The sequence below is a fragment of the Geotrypetes seraphini genome, chromosome 16 (assembly GCF_902459505.1).
Source record: "Geotrypetes seraphini chromosome 16, aGeoSer1.1, whole genome shotgun sequence".
Classification (NCBI taxonomy): Eukaryota; Metazoa; Chordata; class Amphibia; order Gymnophiona; family Dermophiidae; genus Geotrypetes; species Geotrypetes seraphini.
The window spans coordinates 47,363,081-47,386,907 of NC_047099.1; the positions used below are offsets into that span (position 1 = coordinate 47,363,081).

General features: G+C 45.3%; 1 protein-coding gene across 3 annotated transcripts in view; it reads right to left on the reverse strand.

Moving 5' to 3' along the window:
- Positions 1-11,621: 11,621 nt before the first annotated feature.
- Positions 11,622-23,827, reverse strand: part of TYK2 (tyrosine kinase 2) — a 57,179-nt gene continuing 44,973 nt past the window's right edge. For all 3 annotated transcript variants that reach the window (XM_033924289.1, XM_033924290.1, XM_033924288.1), the window contains exons 20-24: positions 19,792-19,910; positions 15,497-15,669; positions 14,555-14,672; positions 14,005-14,115; positions 11,622-12,696 (exon numbers count right to left, since the gene is read on the reverse strand). In XM_033924289.1, coding sequence (XP_033780180.1) covers positions 12,562-12,696; positions 14,005-14,115; positions 14,555-14,672; positions 15,497-15,669; positions 19,792-19,910 — 656 coding nt within the window. In that variant the 3' untranslated portion in view covers positions 11,622-12,561. The remainder of the gene's footprint in view (positions 12,697-14,004; positions 14,116-14,554; positions 14,673-15,496; positions 15,670-19,791; positions 19,911-23,827) is intronic.

The following is a 23,827-nucleotide window of genomic DNA, read 5'->3' on the forward strand; positions in this document are numbered from 1 at the left end:
CAACCAAGCCAACATTTTAAAATGATTGAGGGTGCCACACAGTACAAATTACCTCTCCCTGGACACGAGTTCACAGTGGCATAGTAAGGGGGTGGGGGTGCGGACCCCCCCCCAGGCACAAAACCTTTCCACCCCGCCATACCTCTGTAGATCTTTGCTACCGTGAACAACTTCCCCTGCCTTTTGCTCGCACCAGCCTGGTTTCCCCTCTGAATCACTTCCAGGTCACGGGAGCCAGGAAGTGACATCAGAGGGAAATCCAACGCTGGCATGAAGAGCATGCTGGAGAAAAGCCACTCACGCTGGTGAAGATGTACAGGTACGGGGGAAGGGAGAACATGAGTGTGGTGTAGGGGATGAGAAGGAGCCGGGGGGGGCATAGGGGGTGTCACTGTGAGCACCCACAGAGCTTATGTTGGCAACACATGTAATAAAGGTAAGCCTTATGAACAGGAGATGAAACCAGCCAATAAACTTGTTGGTGTAATAACAAAAAAACCCTTTTCATGCTTATTTAGTCCAAATGTATTAATGGTTAGTGGTCCCACGTGGGAGGAGCCTAGTAGTTAAAATCCCTTCATGCACCTTGTGACTTTGGATCACTTACAAACATAGGGGTGCTCTTGCTGAGGCAAGCTAATAGATTTAGTGTACGTTATATTCATGACTGTGCTATAGTGAAAGGATCCGAGGACACGAAGATGCCCTACTATGCTACAGGTGGGTTGGGGGAAGAAGGGTGCACCCAAAACCAGGTCCCATTGGTACCCTGGAAGAGAATGGACATAGACAGATCCTTGAAAGGAAGTAGAAGCTGGTCTGGCTGAAGACTGGATTTTGCAGTGGTTTGTTAATATCAAGCATGGGCTGCGATTACCAAACTCTTTGAAAAGCCACCAGGGTGCTTCTCTTCTTTGCCTCCTCAAAGACCTTGTTACAGAAGTCAGGAACTGGGTAAAACAAGGTTCCGTGGGGTCCACAGGATCCTTGTTTTTACTTCTACTCATGCTGGTTTCTTTTCTGTTTGTGCTTGGGATAACCAGTGCTGAATACTGCATGAATTTCCTGCTGTCTCTTCCTAGCTCTCCCTTTCGTTGTGCCCAGCTTTTCTGCATCCCAGTGCCCCAAATGCCTTCTACTTGGAGGCCCCAAGCACACGGCCTTAAAAAGAAAGCGGCCATGGTGTGGGGTCCGCAGGGCTTATCATTTTAACTGCCAAGGACCTCACGGATCACGCTCACCCCTGAGATAAGCAGATTTTTAAGGTCATGAGGTAGAGATCCGCAAGGTCCGTGGGTCCACAGGATCCTCGTTTTACGCAGTCCCCACAAGGCAGTTCAAAGAAGGAAGCGCCTTTTCACACTCAGAACTGATCTGCTGAACAGCGTCTAGCTCTGAAAAGATCATCGTTAATGCATTAAGGCTTGGGCTAATGAAAAGATGTCACATCACTTTCACATGAACCAAAACTTCTTAGGCTTCTGGCTCAGAAACCCCACCTCTTAGAATCCAAATTGAGGTTTGCCAGTTTGGACCGACTGCACTTTGGGCTAGATTCACTAAGCAAACCGATCGTGTATTGATTGATTTGTGACCCCTTTACGACCCGGCCTGATCCACTTACCTCTCTACCGATCTGATTCTGATCCGCGCATGCAAATGAGGGGAATGGCATGCAAAGTAGGCAGGGGCTTGATCCACTAATGAAATCTTGCAAACTGACTGGGCTGGCCGATCAACCCAAGAAGCGACTGCTGGGGACCAGTCGCAAACGTCCATTCTGACTCTCCAGCTCCATTGTCGCCCCAACAATATTTATCTCTCTGCCTGCTGCCCTGAATCGCCACCCTACTCTCCCCCGAATCTCTCCTGCCCTTCCCCGCACAGCGAGTCCGCAGGTTTAAGTGGGTTAAAACCACGGGCTCACTGGGCTAATAAGTAAAGAAAAAAAAAAAAGTCACAGCTCAGACGGGTCTTAGACGCATGTGCAAACCATCTACAGATGGTCTGCGCATGCGTCGGGACTGCACACTAGCGATCCATTCGGTCGGAGGGGGCGTTCCTCCGATCGCTCTCATTTAAATATTATTATTTTGGGAATTCGTCGGGCCCGCTGGAATCGGCCCCGGAAGTCAGGTTAGTGAATCTAGCCCTTTGTCCTAACATCAGTGAAGGGTGAGAGAGGCCAATAGATTGCTTCAGGCTACAGCAGAAGCTGGGTGCAGTTTTGCCAGTTAAGGATGCAAAAAAAAAAAAAAAAAAAAAAGCAAAATCCAGCTGAAGCAAAACAACTCCACCTCTGAATGGATGATTTTACTGCAGCAGCTCAAGACCAACTGCATTGTCACAAATGTCCTTGCTATGTCTACCACTGCACCTGCGGGACAGCCCTTCCATCGGAGAGACCGCCCCTACTGATACTGGAGCATTAGCTTGTCAAAATGCTGAGTCAGACCAGGTCTACTGCACTCAGCGTCCTCTGACGGTGGCCAATCTAGGTTGCAAGTATCTAGGTAGGTAAAAAAAAAAAAAAAAAAGGTAAAACTAGCGGGCATAATTTGAGGCTGCGGGGAGGAAGACTCAGGAGCAATGTTAGGAAATTCTTTTTCACGGAGAGGGTGGTAGATGCCTGAAACGCCCTCTTGAGGGAAGTGGTGGAGAGGAAAATGGTGAAGGAATTTTAAAAAAGTGTGGGATAATTAGAAACAGAAGCATGTAAATTAAAGAATTAAGGCTGGTATTGGACAGACTTGCACGGTCTGTGTCCCACTTGGAACATGAGGATGTTACTGGCCAGACTTTGTGGTAGATATCCTGCAAACAACGGGATGGTTGGATAGGCTGGAGTGGGCTTGGACATCAACTTCAGCATTTGGAACCCAGGACAAGACCAGTCTTTACAGTCTATGACCCAGAAATATCAAAGAAGACACAAGTTAAATGAATCATGTATTTGTAATGGGTATAACTAATGGTCAGACTGGATGGACCGTTCAGGTCTTTATCTGCCGTCATTTACTATGTTACCTGGCAGAAACCTAAAGAGTAGTAACATTCCAGAGCTGAGATTGTGATGTCATAATGCCTAAGAAGCCAACCTCAGCAGTGATGTCACAATGGCTTGATTAGATGGCAACTTCAGCATTTGGAACCTAGGACAATACTAGGTGGACTTTACAGTCTATAACTCAGAAATAGCAAAGAAGAGATAAGTTAAATGAATCATGTATTTGTAATGGGCATAGCTAATGGTCAGACTGGATGGACCGTTCAGGTCTTTATCTGCTGTCATTTACTATGTTACTAGCACTAGCCAAAATTCAAATAATACATAAAATAAGAAAACAACCCCACATTCAAAAGAAGCCTCTTGCCCAGTGTCACAGAATATCCCTTCTAAACGCTAAAGTTGAAACCGGCTGTGTCGGGGTGGGCTGGGGGCCGAGTGGGTACTCAGTACTCAACCAGTTTTGCCCAGTTTAACATATCCGGTTAAGGGCTCTCTGTCCCCCCATGCCCGGATATTTAATGCAGTCATGGCTCAGCACTGAATCAAACATACATTTGGCTGAAATGATTTTTTTGCATTCATAAAACGGAAATGATAGTATACCATTAGAATTGTTTAGACAATTGTTTCTTGTCCATTTTATGATGCTGAATGTTTTTACTGTAAGCTGCTTAGATTATTAAGTGGATAATAAATAAAACCATTTACCGTCACCAGCTAATACCCACAATATGCGCTGGCTAGCCCAACTTGAATTATTTCATGAATAAATTCCATAATATGATTCATCTGCCTAGTACAGTGTATCGCAAATGTGAGACGCCGGCGAGGAGGACAGGCACCGGCTGACTGCCTGCAGGACATGTCTCTCATGGCGAGAGGCAGTCCGCTGGCACCCATGCCTCTCCTGCTCCAGCACCCCCCACTCAGGGCCTTCACACATGCACATGGCATCATCACATCGACGTCTGCGCTTTTCCAGGTGCCCTCCAGCTGCGGCCCAGAGTTCACTGTGCTGAATAAAACGGTTTGCAGATTTAATTCCCGTAGCTCTTGGTCTACAACGAACACTAGCTCTCCCTGGCCAGCCTTTTTTTTTTTTTTTAATGGAACTTTTGAATACCATTATGTTAGTCTCAAGTAACCACACACTCCAGCAACAAAAGTCAGTTTAATTATGCACTCCATGAAAATCTCTTTTTATAGTGTGTTCACAGTCTGCTGGCTGTTAGTTTTAGAGTGCCTCTTCTATTTGTTACTCCTGGCAGAATACTGCATGGCTGTGCATTCCCCAGACACACAGAATTCACCCGTTTGCAGCCAGTGGCCCTCCCTCTCTCCATCTGTGGCCCAGCCTCTGTCCCTCTGTTTTTGAGCCCCAACCCTGATCTACCTTATAGGAATCGCTGCCAGTGACACCTTTAGGCAACCTGTGTCACCTCTGTGGGCTTCCTTCTACCATATTCCCACCCTCAATGATATCACTTCCTGTTTCTTCACAAGTGGGGATGCGGTAGAGGGAAACCCACAGAGCTGGCGCACATTGCCCAAAGGAAACAGTACCAGTGGCATCTTTGAGGTACACCAAGGGGGAACTTCAGAAAGAGACAGACAGATGCCAGACCACAGACCAGACTGGAAGGTCTCTATTTTCTCTAGTATAACTGAATGAAAATACTGGATTGTACTGGATAATAATTAGCAAAAATATTGTTTAAATGTTGTCAAACTTTCAGAATTTTGAAATTTTTTTGCACAGTATTTTGCCAGAAGTAATTTGTATACAGTAGTTTGACAGGTTACACCACTGTTCTCGACTTACCTGTTCCTTCTTGCTCATGACTTTATAATATCCCTTCCCCTCTCAGTTCTCTTTTCTTCAGGCTGAAAAGCTTCTCTTTCATAAGGGAGATATTTCACCCCTTTATCATTTTGGTTGTCCTTCTCTGAGCCTTTCCTATTTGCACTGCATCCTTTTTGAGATGGGGCAACCAAAACTGCCCATAGTATTCAAGGTGTGTGGACCCAGCAGGGACCTATACAGAGGTAATGGTATTCCCAGCCTTAGATACCTTACTTTACCTCTGGTCCTTCCCATCCTTTTGCAGGCGTGTACAGGTAAGAGATGTACTGGGAATGCTATCACAGCTGGGTCTCTTCTGCTGTGAGCTCCAGGGAGTTCTAGACCAGAATCCAGTCAGCCCTGGGGTCCTCTCCTGTTAAATTATGCCCAGGGCAGGCTGGATCCTAGGGGTGGGTAGTATAGGGAGACCTGTCCAGCATTTCTCCTTTGCACCCTATTCACAAAGCCTTATTTCTGGCACTGTATCCTGAAAGTGGCCCTTCTCACTCTGTCCTGAAGCCAGCACACTCAAGAATTGTGCTGAGTCACCCTATTCTAATACTGGCCCCATCTCCAGTGCCATGCTGAGTCACCTTGTTCACTCTATCCCTAAAGCCAACATCTCTAGAGCTATGTTGAGTCACCCTGCTCGTCCTATCTCTAAAGCCAGCCCCTTCTCTAGAGCTTTGCTAAGTCAACCTGCTCACCTTATCCTGAAACCAGCCCCGTCTCTAGGGCTATGCTGAGTCACCCTACTCACTCCATTCTGAAACCAGTCCCGTTTCTAGAGCAGCGCTGAGTCACCCTGTTCATCCTATCTCTAAAGCCAGCCCCTTCTCTAGAGTCTTGCTAAGTCAGCCTGTTCACCCTATCCTGAAACCAGACCTGCCTCTAGAGCTGTGCTGTCACCCTAGTCACCACCCTATCCTGAAACCAGCCCTGGCTCTGCTTAATCACCTGCTCACCCTATCTCTAAAGCCATCCTCATCTCTACAGCTGTGCTAAGTCAGCCTACTCACCCTATCCTGAAACCAGCTGTCTCTAGAGTTATGCCAAGTCATTCTATTCCTAAGGCCAGCTCTGTCTCTACAGCAGTGCTGAATCACCTTACTCACCTTATCCTGAAACCAGCCCCATCTCCAGAACTGTGCTAAGTCACCCTATCTGGAAATCAGCATTATCTCAGCCATGCTGACTGCTGAGTCACCCTGCTCGTCCAAACCTGAAACCAGTTCCAGCTCTAGAGCAGTGCCGTCACCCTACTCACCCCATCCTGAAACCAGACCTGCCTCTCGAGCAGCGCTGAGTCACCCTGTTCTATAATTTGCTTAAGAATAAATGTAAGTAAGAACACCAGTACTCTGCAGTGTAGCCAAAATGGCTTTTCTGTTTTATTATCAATTAAATGGAAGATTTATAAGACGACAATTCTACTTGACTCCTTTTTAACACTATTACAAATGGCTGAAAAAAATCCAAACAAGTGAACTTGCACCATGCAACATAACAGAGCTTCATTAATTAGATTTCAACTCAAGCACCTGTGGCTCTGTCATGGGAACATTATGCCAGGCAATACTGAGTAATTTATTGTGAAGTGATCAGCATTGTATTACTGAATTACAGGGATGGTTTGTAGCATTACACGATTCTCTGTACCTGGCATCAGTAGGTCCTTTCTAATATTTTTACTTGATAAAATTATGAGGGCCTTAACACAGTTTCCGATTGGCCCACACAGTTTTATGATGTCATGTGTGACATCAGAAGTCAACCCAAAGCTGTCAGATTCCAATGGAGATGTTGCTCAAACCTCGTGTCTCCCTCTGATAGTATGCGAGACCACAAAAACCCTGGCTAGTACTTTCCTCAAATGGACCTTGCCTTCATAGGAGCTCATCATGGTCAATGCTACACAGACCACTACCCAATTTCCACAGTACAGAAATATTCACGGGGAGAAGTAGGTATATACAACAGCTTTACACAATCCAGTCCATACAAAGTTACATGTTTTCAACAGACTTCCACATATTTGTGAGCTCAGAGCGTCACCTAACAAATTCCATGTAAGGGAATTGGGAAACATTTTAAGCACTTCAATAACTAGAAATTGTGCATAGCCTCCCTTTACCCCCCCCCCCCCGAATCTTCTTTGGGGAAAACTACCATTTTATCCCCTGCCTCTCTCCCCCATTTAATCTCTCATCAGCTTTGACTTAGAAATGTATAATTCTCCCCTCCACAAAGACCTTATCATTACACACTGTTTGGTACAGATAGGGTCATTCGTTTCAAAGTTATAAACCTGGGGAAATAGGCAGCTTTTATGAGAAAACTGCAAACTTTGCTCCCTTTCAAATCACTCACCAAGTCTGAAAATTAGAGAAGTTCAATATCTCCCTGGGACCTGCTTTCAGAAAGTTAGGCACAGCGAGACTAGGTCCAGATTTTGTAAGAGCATAAGAACATAGGAATTGCCGCTGCTGGGTCAGACCAGTGGTCCATCGTGGCGGCCCTTAGGTCAAAGACCAGTGCCCTAACTGAGACTAGTCCTTCCTGCGTATGTTCTAGTTCAGCAGGAGCTTGTCTAACTTTGTCTTGAATCCCTGGAGGGTGTTTTCCCCTATGACAGACTCCGTAAGAACGTTCCAGTTTTCCACCACTCTCTGGGTGAAGAACTTCCTTACGTTTGTACGGAATCTATCCCCTTTCAATTTTAAAAAGTGCCCTCTCATTCTCCCTACCTTGTAGAGGGTGAACAACCTGTCCTTATCTACTAAGTCTATCCCCTTCAGTTATAATGAGTGGGGAACCCACACAAAAGCAACCATCACAACACAAACACTCAATGTGGCAACAGAAGCAGAGGAAAAACCGCCACGAGGCCTTAGGCTGAGGTCACAGGCGCTTTTTGAGCCCCAGGATATCAGCAAGGGTGGCACTGACCTCACAAGAGAACAGCGGGAGGACGCTGGTCCATTTCGGGCAGGTATTGGAAAAGCATCCTCTGAGAAGTCTCACTGGCGCAAAAGTGACGACGGGTCAAGTTTCAAGTTTCAAGTTTATTAAAATTTGATGGTTCGCCTATTAAAACTAAGCGAATTACATAATAAAAGCATTATAGTATAGAACAATAAAACAAGTTGTCTTACATTAACAATTTTCAAGGTGCTACGACAGATTGACAATACAGACGAACTGTGAAACATTAGGAAAGAACATTAGGGGATAATAGTTACAAATTGTAGTTTCCTCAAGGGAAGAAAGGGGGATGATGTGGGTAGGAACAAACGAGTAGGTTGGGGAAGATGTGTATGAAAGTGTTGATTGTTTACATGTACTCCAAGGAGTTGTACTAAAGGTTAAATGAGGATTTGAAGAGATAAGTTTTTAGATTAGTTTTAAATAAATTGAGGTCTTTGATGTTTCTGATGTATAGGGGGAGGGTATTCCAGATAAAAGGAGCCATAACTGAGAAGATGTCATGGCGTCTGGTTCCTATTATTTTCAATGAGGGAACCATTAACAGACCTTGGGTGTTGGACCGAAGTGAACGTTTTGAAGTATGAGGGATTAAGAGCCGATCTATAAACTGTGGCTCGTTAGTATCTAATGTTTTAAATACCAATAATGCTATTTTATATGTTGTGCGTTGATTAATGGGCAACCAGTGAGATTCAATGAGATAGGGAGTTACGTGATCGTATTTTTTTCCATGGTGGATTATTTTGATGGCGATGTTTTGTATTATTTGTAATCGTCTTTGATCCTTTTGAGTGATGTTCATGAGAAGTGAATTACAGTAATCGAGTCTGGATATTATAAGGGAGTGTATTAAGATGTTTAGAGATTTTGGTTCCAGATATTTTGACATTGAACGGATTAAACGTAGACGATAGAAACAACTTTTGACTGTATTGTTGATGTGTTCTTGGTAAGAGAATTTGTCGTCGATTGTTACTCCTAATATCTTAAGGGATGTGACGAGTTCGATTGCTGTGTTATCAATTGAGAAAGGCATAGATAGAGTTATGCCCTGTTTGAATGGAAAGAACAACACCTTTGTTTTCACTATGTTTAACGCAAGTTTATTCAGAGTGAGCCAGTTTTTGATTTTTTCTAATTTTTGATTGATTTGTATTATTTCATTTGAGTTTTCCGGATTGACTGGATGAATCAGTTGAATATCATCAGCGTAGGCGTACGTTGTGAAGCCTATAGATTGACTAAGGCTAAGTAGTGGAGATAAGAAGATATTAAACAGCAATGGAGATAAGATTGAACCCTGAGGGATTCCATAGTTCTGTGAGAATGGTGTAGAGGATGAATTATTAAAGCGTACCGTTGAGGTCCGGTCGGTTAGAAAAGAAGAGAACCAGTGTAGTGCTGAGTTACTGACACCTATTAGCCGGGGATCCAGAGAAGTTCTGCTTTGAGATTTCAACACATGTGATTCTTCTATCATGCTAAAATACTTGATCAAGATGTGGCTGTGGGATCCAACTGGGCAGCTGTCACATAGCTTTCTTCTAGGGGGGGGGGGGGGGGGGGAGGGGGCAGGCAAATAGGATTTAATAACAGAGAGCTGTAGCACTTCTAAAAAATGTCCTAAGGAAACTCAGATTGTTTGATGATCACAGTAATTTTTATTGAAGCAGTGTGAGAATTAGCCAAAAGATACAAGCTTTCAACTTTTGTGCACACGTTTACCCAGGGACATAATGTGATCTTTGGAAAATGTTTCGATTGTTTCAGTCTTGTTTTATTAAAGCCCCAAAAGTAGTTCACAGACCTTAATGGAATAAAACACACTCTGTCAGATAATTGTCAGGGGACGCGTGATAACGGGTTTACGGCTGTGAGTGTGATCCACACTGAAACAGGACACGGGCAACACAGGAGGGAATCATAAAAACATTTGTGAGAGAAAGCAATCTGGGTTTCAACTCCCCCCCCCCCCCCCCCCCATTGCTGCCTAGTGCTTCTGTGATGAAGAGAAAAAGAAAAAAATCACTCTATGGACCTGTTCAAAGAGTAAAGTTGATGATATAACTCAGTTCACAAAAACTTGCTCAGAATCAAGGAGGGGAAAACTGGGGCGAGCCCCAGAAAAACCACCTCACAGCCCAATCATCGCATGGAGAGTAAACAGGAACGTTATATCATTCCATAGATGCTTTTTGTGTTACGAAAAAATGTTAACGTTCAGCACTTCTATATGGGAGACAACAGTCCGTTCTGAATCTCTGTACCTATCGCATGAGTTTCTTCATCTATTCCTGGGTGTTCCCTGAGGCAGGATCGAAACGTGCAAGCTGAAAGTTAAGTTTGCTCAGTTCTTTGACTAAAAAAACCTAGTTTACATAGTGCTGAGCGTTAACACTTTTTCGTAACTCAAAAAGCATATATGGAATGATATAACGTTTCTGTTTACTCTCCATGCGATGATTGGGCTGTGAGGTGGTTTTTCTGGGGCTCGCCCCAGTTTTCCCCTCCTTGATTCTGAGCAAGTTTTTGTGAACTGAGTTATATCATCAACTTTACTCTTTGAACAGGTCCATAGAGTGATTTTTTTCTTTTTCTCTTCAATACATGCACCTTTTCACTCTTGTTACATTGATTGTAACTTGTCCCCCCTCTTCATATCTGACTAGTGCTTCTGTGAAGCAGGGAAGCCTGGGTTCAAATCCTGCCACTTCTTGAGCAAGTCCCTTCATGTCCCATTACCTCTTAAGACTGTAGGCTCTTCTGGGCAGGAACCCCTTGTACTTGAATACTTATCACTGCTGTGTACATCCAGTAGGTTTATAAAAAAATAAAGTTAAGTACAGAGCTCATCCTGCCCTGGGCAGATCTCTGTCTGAAAGCGATTCCTCTTTTGAGGATCACACCTGCCCGTTTACACTCCGCCAAGGGTGCACAGTGAAGATTCCTGTATTTATTCAGCGGCGTTTCTCGCTCTCCTTGTGCTGCAGCAGAGGTCAAAGGCCACTTGGCTTTCTAAGGTCATGGCTAGCTGTTACTTGGTGACAGACACACCTGTAAATTCTTTTAAGTTACGGAGGTGCCCTCCACGTCCATTCACCTCTTCTAAAGTCAGGGAGGTTCACAGCATCCCCCAGGCCAAAAAATACTTGGGGATGGGGTCAGCAACAATGGGGGTCAGGCGACAGCACAGATGAAAGTGGGGTGTCTGTTCTTTGGATTATGCATTAATACAAAAGGCCATTGCTGGTGAACATTTCACTCAAATATATTTTACTAACTCACTTTGTTTGTTCAAAACAATATCAAATCAATCAAACAGATAACTGAGGTTGTTTAGTGAACACTCAGACCCACAGCTGAGGTCTCAGTGAACAAATTCACGGAGCAGCTGATAGAGAGACCATCATCGTTGTTCACAGTCTCACCCTCCATACAATAGCTAAATAATTGTACACAGATGGTAAAACAAAACCAACTTAGCTTTGAATGGAGTGGGTAACATTATACCCCTCCTGAAGAAGCCAGTTGGCGAAACCTGGGTAGGGGGGTCGGCAATTGTATTGAATGCAGTCACTTGAATAAAAAGGAATCCGGAGCAGCTATAATGTTACCCACTCCATTCAAAGCTAAGTTGGTTTTGTTTTACCATCTGTGTACAATTATTTAGCTATTGTATGGAGGGTGAGACTGTGAACAACGATGATGGTCTCTCTATCAGCTGCTCCGTGAATTTGTTCACTGAGACCTCAGCTGTGGGTCTGAGTGTTCACTAAACAACCTCAGTTATCTGTTTGATTGATTTGATATTGTTTTGAACAAACAAAGTGAGTTAGTAAAATATATTTAAGTATATCACTTTGGATAATCAAATTCCCTCGAGGTATAAGAGAACATTTCACTCAGTCACTTAATATACACATATTATTCTCTTGCTATCCAATCTTATCTACACAGATAGATCAGGCCAGAACTTCATATACAAACACACTGCACCTTTGAGCACGATCCCATACAGAAATGAACACTGGGCCTTTGCACTGATGACAGCCTGCCTGGGTGGGGGGCAAGGAGGTCTCTATCGTTCTGTTCTAAGAACTGAAAGGCAGCCTCCCAATTATTTATCATCCTCTCCCCCCCTTGCCTGCTGATTCTGTTGGTGGTTTGTTTGGTTTTTTTTTAAAGTGGCTTTTTAATTGTCAACCCAGGTCCAGTATAACTGTGAGTTTCAGTGGCGGCCTGTCCCTCCCTTTCCCACGTTACGGCCTTCAGTGAAAAGTATCACAACGAAACCTGTGAGGCCAGACTGAGCAAGCAAGTCTCCAGGACCAGTTCCAGTACCCTCCTCCAAGGAGAATTCACAGTTATAACAAACAAAACTGTCAAATAAATACAGTTCCAGAGTTGTTGCTCCTTCAAAAAGATGTCCGGCAGGAAACTGATAAAGTTCATTTCAGCAGTCTTCAGTGTTCCACTCCAACCGCAGAGCGCCCTTAATTTGAACAGCGGAATGGCTGGAATGGGCCCAAGACAAACCAACGCACCCGGTTACAGCAATGCACAGCATAGGAGCGGCGAGTAACCAAAAAACCGTGGCGAGGTCTAGCTCCCTGCACTTCGTGCGCCTGACACCAGTGATCCCTGGTTAGAGGCACAGAGGTCATCGTCGGAGAGATGACCCCCATGGGAACAGAATCAGAAGGATCTGCTCTCCCCCCACCTAGCACAAGCTGAACACAGATGGGGCCTGGTTCTGGTATTTCTCATAGAACGCCTTCAGGACAGGAATGAGGTTCTGAAAGGTCGGCCGGAAAGAGGCCTCCGACTCCCAGCAGTTCTTCAGTAAAAGATAAATCTGAGGAATAAAACAAGTAGAAAGGCACATGAATTAGAGATTCTGGGTAAAAATCAGTCTGGTCATAAGACGAGCTCACAGGCTAATCTGATAGAGCAAGAAGAGTCGGTTTGATGGAAGCACTAGCTATTCTGTGCCAGGCATTACACAACTGCACGGTCCCCGAGTTTTCAAAACTCCAAGGGAGGTTGCAAATTCTGCAACAACTGCAGGTCAATTCCCTCCCTTCCCGCGATCGATTCACTCTTTTGGCTTTCAGTTGCACCCCGTTCACTTGTGAGCAAGAAGGATGGCGGAACTGCAGCGTTTCAGGCATCCGCCCGTTCTCGTGCCTGGCACCAGCATCACACCACGGTTGGGTGAAAGCGTGATGTACCAAGCCAGTGGCAGCAGCTTGAGGTGCCATCCCTGCTTCCACCCCCCTTCTTTCTGGCTTAGAATTGCAGGAGATGAGGCCTCTCTTCTCTTACCCCTACCACACCCTCTCGCTCAAGCTGATTTACAGCAATTTTCTTTCCTTCTCCTTACACAAACTAATTGACAATCTTTGATGATCTGGCCTTATCAAAAAGCTTTTTTTAGGAGTTTCTTTTGGGGGAAAGTAAGGAGTATCTAGATTACGTTTTATGGAATTAACATGCTCATCTGGTAATTGTACTTTGAATGTTTTACTGTAAGTCGCCTCAAGCTAGTAGGTGACGTGAGAGATCAAATCCCTTAAAATTAATATAAATTGAGCAGGAGAAGGAGGAAGGACAGCACCCTGGTTAGTGTCTTCCTCATCCAACTGTTCCAGCAAAATCTGAGTTAAAAAAATCAGTGGCTCACGGTGGCAGAGAAAGCAACGTGGCTCAAGTGATGCCACTCTCCTCCTCCTTCCCCCACCCAATCAGCAAGGGAAGAAGGGGGGGGGGGACTTGGCAAGGACACCCTCCAGTTCCCCAATCCAGCTCAGACAGTGCCACAGAAGTTCATATTCACCAGCCCTTCCCATAGCATTGTGGGTCGGCAACAGTAATACCCACTCAAAGCATTTTTCGACTTCACCTAGAACTAGTTTGAATTTTTTTAAAGCAGCTGCTAGACAACATCCTGCCTTCCAAACAATGTGCGCCATCCGTGAGATCCCAAACCCTACACGAGATGGGCACGATACCACCTGTCACATTTGTGCCAACCAGACGTCTGAGCCCCAGGAAAGTTGAGAGATGATGAAAATCTCCACAAGGAACACTCGGGCTGTGTGGGGTGGGGTGGGGGGGGGCTTACTGAGGAAGGAAAGCATTCATCTGTTCAGGGAGGACTCACCTCTCGTGGGCAGTCTTTCGGGCACGGTAACCTCTGGGCCCTGTCTAGTAATTCTATCAGTCTCAACACTGTCATCTGACCTTGGGTGACCCCGATCATCTCGAGAAATTTCTGTAGGGGGAAAAAAATTGAATTCAAGCCAGAATGAAAGGCGCAAAGTGTCTCGTAATGGTTTATGTTACCGTTTTAATTAGAGGACAACTGGATTTTGGTTTCTGCTCCGAAACTGGCCTGAAATCAGTATTCAGGCTTGTTTCATTTTTGTCTGAAACCAAAATACTTTATGCTGTGACCGCATAGCGCCCGCCTCCCTCCCCCCCCCCCCTGCACAATCTTCTGAGTGAGGGGTAGCGGTACAAGCTTCAGACATGGGCAGTGGCTAGTGAGCTGTGAGCTCCAGGCCTGACACAAGTAGCAATGTGTAATATTGAGGGGCTCTCACTTGCTCCGCTCAGCGGGTTCCCCCAACCTGTGCTGCGCATAATGCTGGCACTGAAGTACTATAATGTCACTAACTATTTGTTTCCAGACCACGCACTTTGAAACTCACCGTGGGTGGGCTGAGGTAGGAATCGCAGCGAGTCAGGAGTTCATACATCGTCACCCCAAAGGACCAGACATCAGAAGCATAAAAAAACTTGCCCTCTTTCAGACACTCCACTGCATGCCTATGCAGGATACAGCAAACAGAGAAAAGCTGTAGGAGGAACGAGAGGCAGAGCCAAGCTCCCCAAACCGTACTCAACACTGCAGTGCAAAGGAAGGAAAAAGCAACCCCCCCCCCAGAGGATCCCCTTCTCCCCGCAGCATCACAGGAAACAGGAAGAAGAGAGGGCAATGCAGCCTGACACATATCTCCATAACCCCTGAAGGGTCCCTACCCCCCCCCCCCCCACCAGCATCAGAGGAAACAGGAAGGAAAAAAAGCAACGCACCCTGACACATGCCCACACCCCCTGGAGGGTCCCCCTTTCCTCCCAGCATCACAGGAGAGAGTAATGCAGCCTGGCACATGTGCTCACAAACCCTGGAGGGTTTGCTCCCTTCTTCCCTCTCCACAGCACTGCAGACTCCATGTTTTCCCTCCCATTCTATTTATTGGGGATGAACTCAGGGGCATAAAGGGTCAAAAGAAAGTTCCTCGCCTCAGGACATTTCAGGCTTTGTCTGAGGATCTGATCTCGATTCTCCCAGACAGGCCTTTCCTCACACAGAACCTGCTTTTCCTACGTTTCACTGGGTCAGGCTTTTTTGTATGGTTTAAACTCCCAAAAGGGCCAAAGAATTAAAAAAACAAAAACAAAACAGGTTTGAAATTGGGTAAGTGGGATCAGGTAAATAGATTTAAAGAAAATCAACAGAGCTCACAGCGCCCCCCCCTCCCCCTCCCCAGAAGAGAAACTCAAAGGAAGAGCCCACGATTTTCTCAGTAAAATAAAATGCATTCCCACATTCACAGATATCCCCTGAGGCTAGAACGCCAGGTCCTTACCAGAAGACAGGACTGTCCCCATCTTCCCGCACTCGGTAGTATTCATGACCCTCAGGGATGGCTTTGGCCAGGCCGAAGTCTCCAATCTTCACCGTGTTCTCGTTCTCCAGCAGCACGTTCCTGGCAGCCAGGTCCCGGTGGATATAGTGCTGGAAATGCAGATAGGCCATGCCCTGCAAAGAGTCCGCAGACCTTTTACTCAGGACCCCCAGCACTGGGACACCTGGCATTTGCTCACCCTGAACCGGTGCTATCTAATCTAATCTTCAGTTCATCTCCCGAAGGAGCTCGACTCAGTTCACAATTGATTAAATTAGAGTGACATAAGAATAGGCCTGTGAGAGAAAGTACTATTAGTATATCATTTCAGAGACAGCACTGGAATTAAAATTAAAAGACTAAAAAATTAGGATATACTGTTACTACAGCACTTCAGCAGGTAAGCTTTTCAGATATAGTGTAAACAACCAAGTTTTTAGAACTTTCCAGAATTGTTGTAGCTGACCTATCAGTCTGGTGGAGTCAGGAAGCCTATTCCAAATTTCAACCAGTTTAAATGCCATAGATTTACTAAGCTTCCCAACACATTTAAGTCCTCTAAAAGAAGGAAATGATAATTTATATATTGTTGTAATCTTCGAATAACAGGATCTAGTAGCGTTCCAACATAGAAGGGTCAAATATTCCATAAAGGAACTTAAAGACAACAGAAGAACACTTAAACTGCATCCTATAACGAACTGGAAGCCAGTGAAGCTTTCTCAGTAATGGGGATACATGATCATATTTCCTCTTTCCAAAGATAAGTTTAGCCACTGTGTTTTGTATCAACTGCAGCCGATCTAAACTACCCTATTTAATACCCAAGTAGACAGAATTACAATAGTCCAACTGAGCGAGGACAGTGGACTAGACACTTCTAAATAATATTCATAATGAAACAGTGATCTAACTTTCCTCAGCATACGCAAGCTAAAGAAACATTTCTTTGCCAAAGAGTTTATCTGATCGTGAAATGTAAGCGAAGAATCCAGAATAATACCCTAAATTCTGGTGGAAAAGTCTAGGTGTAATGAGATGCCTTATTTTAATGTCACATCAGCAGGGAGATTTTCAAATCTAGGCCCGATCCAAAGCAATTTGGTTTTAGAAGCATTCAGTTTCATTTGCCCAAAACCAAATGACTGTTTTCCCCCTCTCCAACTCACTTTTGTTTGGTCACGTGCCAGAGCTTTTCCACAGGCCCAAAATCTGACCTCTGACCTCTGTGAGCCCCAGATCCCCTTCACTGACCAAAAGATGCCAATGGCACAAAACTCCAGACATACATTCAACGCCCAATATCCGATTAAATTCATGACACTTGGAATCAGTGGCGTAGTAAGAGGGGAAGGGGAGAGGTTCCGCCCTGGGTGAGGCAGGCACCCCTCTTCCTCTCTGCCCCCCCCATTCCCACATGTGTGCTCCTTCCCTTCCCCTGTACCTTTTTAACTTCAGTGTGAGCAGCCACCAACTCGCTGCCCACGTCAGCTTCGGCGCTCTCTCTGACGTCACCTTCTGGGACTCGCACCACCCCACTCCCTGCAATGCCTCAAACCACTGTGTAAATCTAACAGAGGGTGTCAAAGAGGGACAGTGTTCCCCTGCGAATTCACGGTCTGCTCTGACCGCCTCTTCCTGTAGTGTCAAAGCAGCTCCTGATTGGTGTAGCCCAACTTTACTAAGGGAAGAGGCGGTTGGAGCAGACCACGAGTGATTTTCTTCACCTGCCGGCGCTCCAGCTGCCCTCTCCTGCCTCCCCTGCCTTTTGACAGACAAAAAACTGCATTTGCAGTTTTTCAAAATTCGCAGGGGTTCCTGGAACAGAACCCCTGCGAATTTCGGGGGAGTACTGTACACTGGAAAACTTTCCGAGACCCATCACAGGTCATGCTGCAGCTCAGTTCACACCTCTAAAAGCGAACATACTCTGGGGTGCTGGGATTTCTCAACTGCTTACACAAACGCACTATCACCACATATATTTCTTCATTGACAACTTAATGGCCACCAGAGCAGCAAAACTAGACAGACAAATCACTAATCTGCTGTCTTCGACCACACACTACAAAACCTTTAAAAAAGAAACAAAAACTCTACTCTTTAAAAAAATAAATAAAACCTATCTAACACGACCAGTTCCTTCCCAAGCTCCACCCACCACACTGTCTGCTCCTATCAAATCTAAAATGTTGTAATTACCCAACACGTATTACCTTAATTTCTCAACAATTCTTAGATAATCCACCTACATATCTTGTAACTTCATGACGATTCTTATGCAATCCGCCTTGAACCGCAAAGTAATGGCGGAAAAGAAATCACAAATGTAATGTAATGTAATTGGGTCTCGCTAAATCCTCAAAAGTGCTACTCGGGAGTTGTGTTTGGGCTACATAAGATTTGATCAAGTGGCTTTTTAGCTCTCTTCATATCTTATACACAGTGTCGGGTGGGGACATGTTTCGCCTGCCTGCCCCCAACGTTTCACTCACTACCATCCCGACTATGATTCGCTGTCCCCACTTGACGCTGTGTATAAGATAAGTCTGATATGAGCTTATATTAAATTGTTCCATAATTATTTCAGAAATTGAAAAATAAGTTTATGCAAACAATAACTGAAAAAAATTGATAAACAAGTACATGTGAATAATAATAGAAGAGAGCTAAAGAACCACTTATTCAAATTTATTTATTTATTCAGCCCCAAAGGTAGCCCAGAACAGGTTACAAGATTACATTCACAGTATAGATAGGACAGACTTAAGAGTGAGTATAGGCTTGGCGGACATAGCGTAGTTGATATTGCAGCATTCACAGTACAGACAGAGGCATAACATAAAGGTAATACAGGGCCCCTAGGCACCCAAGTCCACTGGGCCCCCTGCCCCGCCCCACCCCACCGTGTGCCCAGGTGGAAACAGGAAGCTGCGTCAAAGGGAAGCTTTGGGCAAGCAGCACCACTTGCACAATTACAGTTCCCGTTGCCTTTCTTACCTGCGTTGCTTGCTTGTCTTACTTTCCGTCAATTGGAAGGGGTGTGTTGCCGATCGGGGAGGAGCCCACGTTGCCGATCAATGCTGGAGGGGCCCATCACTGTTTGGAAAAAACAATGTTGATTCCCTCCTTCATCGGGCCCCCCTGACCATTTCGGGCCCTAGGCACGTGCCTACTTGACCTATTGGTTAATCCTGCCTTGGGTGTGTACATGGTTGATAGTATAGTGTTCGGGTTCCAGTGAGTACAACAGATAAGTTTTACTGGTGATGAACATTTGATGCACACTGGTTACCCATGACTCACCGAATCACCTACAAAATCATCCTTCTGTCATTCAAAATAAAATCATCTCATCTCCCATCATACCTTCACAAACTTCTTATCCCACAGTGCCCCACTAGAACTCTGAGATCTTCAAACCAAAATCTCTTATTGATTCCATCCATAAAAGAATTTTATTACACACGCAAAATAAACTTTGCAGTAACCGCCCCGACATTGTGGAACTCCCTTCCACAACCACTACGTGACGAACTAAATCTTGAGAAATTTAAGAAAAGCCTAAAAACTTTCTTATTCCGAGATGCATTCTCTTCCATTTAATTTCTATTCTTTGTAATTTAATTTTTCGCTTTCAAAAACATTCAATATATCTTATCCCCATCCCACATGTTTTTTCCCTAACCCCTCTTTCTTCTTTTCTACTTACAATGTAACTTCCCCCATCCACTCCCTCTCTCCTCACTGTCAAGTCTGTCTTGTTATTGTTTTTAATGTTCACTTTATAATATTTAAATAACTTAATACTTTTTGTTTTCAATTGCTTCTACCTTTAACTGTCAATTTTTTAAAATCCAATGTAAACCGTCCAGATATTTGCTTGATGGTCGGTATATTAAAATTTAATAAACTTGAAACTTGAATTTCAGTATGTAGCACAATTTGGTTGTGCTTGGAATGTTTAGGAAGATTCGTAACTACGGTGGCGTTTTTGAGTTACAGTGGGAGCCCATTTCGTGTACCAGGAGATGCCTTTGAGTTGAGGAACTGAATGTGGAGAATCTTATGTAGTCCAAACACAGCTCACGAGTAGCACTTCTGAGGATCTAGCGAGACCTAATGAAGAAATATATGTGGCGATATTGCATTTGGGTAAGCAGCTGACTGTAGTGAGCAGTACAAATGAGTAAAACAGCTAAATATATGGGATTTCATGTCTGGCCTGCCAGGTGCGGGCGGGGAGAAGCAGTTACCTCACAGATCTGCTGCGCGAAGAGGAGAATGTGAGCCAAGCTGACATTGTGCTTCGGTAAATAATCCCGCAGGCTTCCCAGGGGTACGTACTCCATGATCAGCTGTACCATCCTTTCACCTGCATAAACCAGACAGAGTTAAAGCAGCACAGGAAGGGCACCACACAGCCACCACCCACCACGTGCAAAAAGGACAGAAGCATCAGCATCTGACAGAGAATGATATCATTGTGTTTCATGCAGATTACAAGGCTTGTGACGTGCTGGATGGACATGTGAGAGATAATCGCCTGCTCCAGCAAGACAGAAAAGTTAAATAAAGGGTTCCATAGGATGAAAACTTCAAAGTGGCCATGTGTAAGATGAGTTAAAGTTCAAGGTTTACAAGAGGCCTGAGAATGATGCCCCCTTCCCCCCCCAGTAAAGGGAAGCCCAGATGGCGCAGGCTCAGGAAGGATCATTGGGCCTCTGCCAACGAATGGCATTCACAAGGAGAGAGACTGAGGAACTCCAGAATAGAGAATGACTAGGTGACAAATTTCATTGTTGTTCTAGTCCCCACAGATAACCGTGGGAAACCATCCAGTGTCATTCTTTAGCGTCTCTCTCAACCTCAGTCCTTCTACACCAGCGTTCTTCAATGCAAGACTTGAGGGTCAGTGGCTGGAAACCATCCCGTGTCATTCTTTAGCGTCTGTCTCAACCTCAGTCCTTCTACACCAGCGTTCTTCAATGCAAGACTTGAGGGTCAGTGGCTGGAAACCATCCAGTGTCATTCTTTAGCGTCTCTCTCAACCTCAGTCCTTCTACACCAGCGTTCTTCAATGCAAGACTTGAGGGTCAGTGGCTGGAAACCATCCCGTGTCATTCTTTAGCGTCTATCTCAACCTCAGTCCTTCTACACCAGCGTTCTTCAATTCAAGGCTTGAGGTTCAGTGGCTGGAAACCATCCCATGTCATTCTTTAGCGTCTCTCTCAACCTCAGTCCTTCTACACCAGCGTTCTTCAATGCAAGACTTGAGGGTCAGTGGCTGGAAACCATCCCGTATCGTTCTTTAGCGTCCATCTCAGCCTCAGTCCTTCTACACTAGCGTTCTTCAATTCAAGGCTTGAGGGTCAGTGGCTGGAAACCATCCCGTGTCATTCTTTAGCGTCTGTCTCAACCTCAGTCCTTCTACACCAGCGTTCTTCAATGCAAGACTTGAGGGTCAGTGGCTGGAAACCATCCCGTATCGTTCTTTAGCGTCCATCTCAGCCTCAGTCCTTCTACACTAGCGTTCTTCAATGCAAGGCTTGAGGGTCAGTGGCTGGAAACCATCCAGTGTCATTCTTTAGCGTCTCTCTCAACCTCAGTCCTTCTACACCAGCGTTCTTCAATGCAAGACTTGAGGGTCAGTGGCTGGAAACCATCCCGTATCGTTCTTTAGCGTCCATCTCAGCCTCAGTCCTTCTACACTAGCGTTCTTCAATTCAAGGCTTGAGGGTCAGTGGCTGGAAACCATCCCGTGTCATTCTTTAGCGTCTGTCTCAACCTCAGTCCTTCTACACCAGTGTTCTTCAATGCAAGGCTTGAGGTTCAGTGGCTGGAAACCATCCCGTGTCATTCTTTAGCGTCTCTCTCAACCTCAGTCCTTCTACACCAGCATTTTTCAATGTGAGGCTTGAGGGTCAGTGGCTGGAAACCATCCCATGTCATTCTTTAGCATCTCTCTCAACCTCAGTCCTTCTACACCAGCATTCTTCAATGCAAAACTTCAGGGTCAGTGGCTGGAAATCCATCCTATGTAATTCTTTAGTGTCTATCTCAACCTCAATCCTTCTACACCAGCATTCTTCAATGCAAGGCTTGAGGGTCACTGGCTGGAAACCATCCCGTGTCATTCTTTAGCGTCTCTCTCAACCTCAGTCCTTCTACACCAGCATTCTTCAATGCAAGGCTTGAGGTTCAGTGGCTGGAAACCATCCCGTGTCATTCTTTAGCGTCTCTCTCAACCTCAGTCCTTCTACACCAGCATTCTTCAATGCAAGGCTTGAGGGTCAGTGGCTGAAAACCATCCCATGCCATTCTTTAGCGTCTCTCTCAACCTCAGTCCTTCTACACCAGCGTTCTTCAATTCAAGGCTTGAGGGTCAGTGGCTGGAAACCATCCCATGTCATTCTTTAGCGTCTCTCTCAACCTCAGTCCTTCTACACCAGCGTTCTTCAATTCAAGGCTTGAGGGTCAGTGGCTGGAAACCATCCCGTAGAAACATAGAAATAGACGGCAGATAAGGGCCACGGCCCATCAAGTCTGCCCACCCTACTGTCCCTCCCCTCCCTTTGTCCTGTGAATAGATCCCATGTGTCGATCCCATTTGGCCTTAAAATCAGGCACGCTACTAGCCTCAATCACCTGCAGTGGAAGACTATTCCAGCGATCAACCACCCTTTCAGTGAAAAAGAATTTCCTGGTGTCACCTCGTAGTTTTCTGCCTCTGATTTTCCACGGATGCCCTCTTGTTGTCGCGGGACCCCTGAAAAAGAAGATATCTTCCTCAGTCTCGATGCGGCCCATGAGATACTTGAACGTCTCGATCATGTCCCCCCTCTCCCTGCGCTCCTCGAGCGAGTACAGCCGCAATTTGTCTAGCCGTTCCTCGTACGGGAGATCCTTGAGTCCCGAGACCATCCGGGTGGCAATTCTCTGAACCGACTCCAGTCTCAGCACATCCTTGCGATAATGCGGCCTCCAGAATTGCACACAGTATTCCAGGTGGGGTCTCACCATGGATCTGTACAATGGCATAATGACTTCCGGCTGGAAACCATCCCGTGTCATTCTTTAGCGTCTATCTCAGCCTCAGTCCTTCTACACCAGCGTTCTTCAATGCAAGGCTTGAGGGTCAGTCGCTGGAAACCATCCCGTGTCGTTCTTTAGCGTCCATCTCAGCCTCAGTCCTTCTACACCAGCATTCTTCAATGCAAGGCTTGAGGGTCAGTGTTTGGGCCCATTCATACTCTGATTCTTCCCTCTACTTAATAAATGACATGGGGATGGTTTCCTGCAGTTATTCGCAGAGACGAGAACGGTGATGAATTCTATCACCATGTCATTCTCTACTCCAGAATGAATGTTGTAGCCCAGAAATGGAGAGGAAGTGATTAAGAAGAGGGGTTATGGGGCTGTAATAATGGAAACAGATAAGTCGCACAGCTGAACTGTGAAATGACTAATTGTTTCATGTCAGATTCATGAGAATGGGCTGCAGGTTCCAAGTGGAATGCGATGATGGATTATGACTCAGGTCGATTTCATTTGGCTTCAGTGTAACGTGCGCTAACCGCTGGCCTTCCTCAGTTCCCTGTCATGTGTCTTTTGCTCACTGATCCTGGTCTCTGCCTCTCTATTTCTGTTCATACCTGCCTTTTTGGAGTGCAGTGAGGAGAGAAATTCCCCCTTTTCCCCCTCCATCCTGCTCGTTTCCTTTCTTCAGATGTTCAGACCCTGCTCACGTGCATCTATTTACCAACGTTTCAGCAACTGAGCACAGCTGCCCTGATCTGAAGAGCTGAGTTATTCAGCTCAGAAACTCTCTCTACTTGGCACAACTACATCTCCCATCCAGCAAGTGACTGTTTATATTACAGATTAACTAGCACTAAGGTTCAAAGTCTTCTAGTGAATGGTGAAAATGATTTAACTCTCTGTTATATCACTCTACTGTCACCTTGAAACAAAATCCCACAGGTAAAGCTTTTAACAGTTTATTTAGGTTTCCGATATTGAAAGCTCTAAGGAAAGGGATGCTACCAGTGGTGTGCCTCAAGGTTCTGTTTTTTGGACTTCTTCTTTTTAACATTTTTACAAGCGATATTGCTGAAGGGCTGTCAGGTAAGATTTGCCTATTTGCAGATGATACCAAAATCTGCAATAGAGTAGACACCCTGGATGGTGTGAATAACATGAAGAAAGACCTGGCGAAGCTTGAAGAATGGTCTGAAATTTGGCAGCTATAATTTAATGCTAAGAAATGAATTTGGGCTCCAAGAACTCAAT